Source organism: Epinephelus lanceolatus, chromosome 20 (genome assembly GCF_041903045.1).
Source record: "Epinephelus lanceolatus isolate andai-2023 chromosome 20, ASM4190304v1, whole genome shotgun sequence".
In the NCBI taxonomy this organism is placed as follows: domain Eukaryota; kingdom Metazoa; phylum Chordata; class Actinopteri; order Perciformes; family Serranidae; genus Epinephelus; species Epinephelus lanceolatus.
In genome coordinates this window covers 40,515,001-40,517,500 of record NC_135753.1, presented here as the reverse complement: position 1 = coordinate 40,517,500, position 2,500 = coordinate 40,515,001, and the positions used below count along the sequence as shown (strand labels likewise).

Here is a 2,500-nt window from a genome sequence, read left to right as displayed (position 1 = left end):
ACATCTGTGCTGATAAAACTTTTACTCTCTGTGACTGGTTTTCAAGGCACAGGCCTGATCTGAGTCAATTTCAAGACACTTCAACTCTGCAGATTAACCTGAATCATTCCTTTAACTCCACCCTCACTCTGATAACACGTTCAGGTCAAATATGACAGACATGTTTGTTTGTAAAGGGTGAAATCCATCAATCACTTCATTCATTGATTAATTCATATTCACTCCACTTTGTGCATGTATAGGTCCTGTTTGTGCATGTGTGTGTCTTTTGGACCTGTGTGTAATTGACAAGCAAGAGTGAAAACATTGAATTTCCCCTCAGGGGGATTAATGAAGTAAATAAACTAAACTAAACATGTTACCTGCCACTGTGTCCAACTCTTCTGCCATGCCCCCCCCCCCCCCCCCCCCCCGCACCACCACCACCATCATCGGGTCCTCCCCACCCCCACATCAACATCACCAGGTCCTCTCTACCCCCACATCCCCAGGTCATTTCCACCCCCATAGCACCAGATCAGATGGTACGGTCCACCCCCAACACCCCTCCAACTGAGCTGAATGAATGAGACTCAGGGACACAGTCTCTGTGGCAACACATTCCTCTGCACTGCATTTACTCAGCCAGTTCACTCTAAGAGCCACTGACACCAGTTAGACTCCAGTTAATCTCCAGTTAGAGACCAGTTAGACACCAGTTAAACTCTTGCTAGACTCCAGTTAATCTCCACTTACAAACCAGTTAGACTCCAGTTAAACTTGACTTAGACTCCAGTTACAGACAAGTTAGAGTCCAGTGTGAGTGTGCAGAGATGAAGTTGCTGTTGCTGTTGTTGCTGATGGAGCAAGTTGCAGCTCAGCAGAGAGGTGAGAAACTTTCTCTTCACTTTGGGTTTATTTCACTGACTTGTGTGGTTTCCTGACTTGTTTCCTGACTCTTGTTGTTTCCTGACTTGTTTCCTGACTCGTGTTGTTAATAGATCACTTTGTTCAGTTTGCATCACAGAGTCACAAACTCTTCTGTTTATTATCAGTAAATTGATTCTGAGCTCAGCAATAATGTAACTGATCAGTTTGTCTGATTCTGATGAATCAATCATAAATGTTTTTATCTCACAAACTAAAATATCAATGATCTTCAGTAACATTATGAAATAAAATTATAGTGTTTATTTTATTTTATTTATTTATTTATGAAAACTCACAGGTGTAAAAAAAAATCATGTTTACATTCATGAATGTTCAATTATTTTATTTTCACAGGGTCCAGTCTTGTCTCTGTCAGCTGTTAGCTCTGTTAGTTGTTAGCATTGTTAGCTCCTTTAGCATTGTCAGCTCTGTTAGCTGTTAGCACAACAGAGTTCCTCCTCCACCTCTGTCTGACAGAAAACTTCATGGACTTGACCCACACACAGATTTTTGTTTTCAGCATACAGATTGTTTAAAGACCTTGAACATGTGAGTCAAGACAGAAACAACAGTCCTGGCTTCATTTGTTTAGTCTGACTGTCTTTCTACTGCAGTACAGTATGTTTCTACTGTCTCTGTTTCTACTGTCTCTGTCTCTCTACTGTCTGTTTCTACTGTCTCTGTCCCTCTCTACTGTCTCTGTTTCTACTGTCTCTGTCCCTTTTCTACTGTCTCTGTTTCTACTGTCTCTGTCTCTCTCTACTGTCTGTTTCTACTGTCTGTCTGTCTCTGTCTGTCTCTACTGTCTCAGTCTGTTTCTACTGTCTCTACAGTCTCTGTCTCTGTCTGTTTCTGTGATGTCATCATGCTGTGTGACATCACACACTGCAAAGACATGATGATGTTGCTGTTGTTGTTTGGTTCTGTGTAAACATGTGAAGACAAGATGTTGTAGTGGCTCTTTAACGCCACCTCTGAGTAAGAGTAGCAGAAACAGACAGACAGACAGACAGACAGTAGAAACAGATAGAGACAGTAGAGATAGACAGAGACAGTGGAAACAGACAAACAGACAGTAGAAACAGACAGAAACAGTAAAGACAGACAGAGACATTGGAAACAGACAGAGACAGACAGAGACTGTAGAAGTCACACAGCATGATGACATCACAGAATCAAAACAGGCATGACATGTTACACAATGGCGTTGGCCTCTAGTGTGACATACAATATACATGACAGCAGCTCTTTATAAACAATAACAGTGACATCACATGTCAACAACAATCATTTAGTGTCCCGGTTATATGGCGGCTGATCTCGTCCTCTGCTCGGAGGGTAAGGAGCTCCTGGAGCTCATTGTTTGAGTTAGCTGCTAACGGCTAACAGCTGCTGTTCTTATTCTTTGAGTTAGCTGCTAACTGCTAACACCTGCTGTTCTTTTTCTTGGAGTTAGCTGCTAACTGCAAGCAGCTACTGTTTTTCTTTGAGTTAGCTGCAGACTGCCAACAGCTGATTGAAAATCTCCCACTGTGGGTCGCACACATAACATGACTTCAAAATCTCCCACCTCATCGATGATTCGCCCTAC

General features: G+C 42.2%; 1 protein-coding gene across 1 annotated transcript in view; it reads left to right on the top strand.

Annotated features, from left to right (window-relative positions):
- The first annotated feature begins 589 nt into the window (after positions 1 to 589).
- The window catches only part of lama1 (laminin, alpha 1), a 61,757-nt gene continuing 59,846 nt past the window's right edge, over positions 590 to 2,500 (top strand). The window contains exon 1 of the mRNA XM_078162806.1: positions 590 to 867. Within this exon, the coding sequence (XP_078018932.1) occupies positions 813 to 867 (55 nt within the window). The 5' untranslated portion in view covers positions 590 to 812. The remainder of the gene's footprint in view (positions 868 to 2,500) is intronic.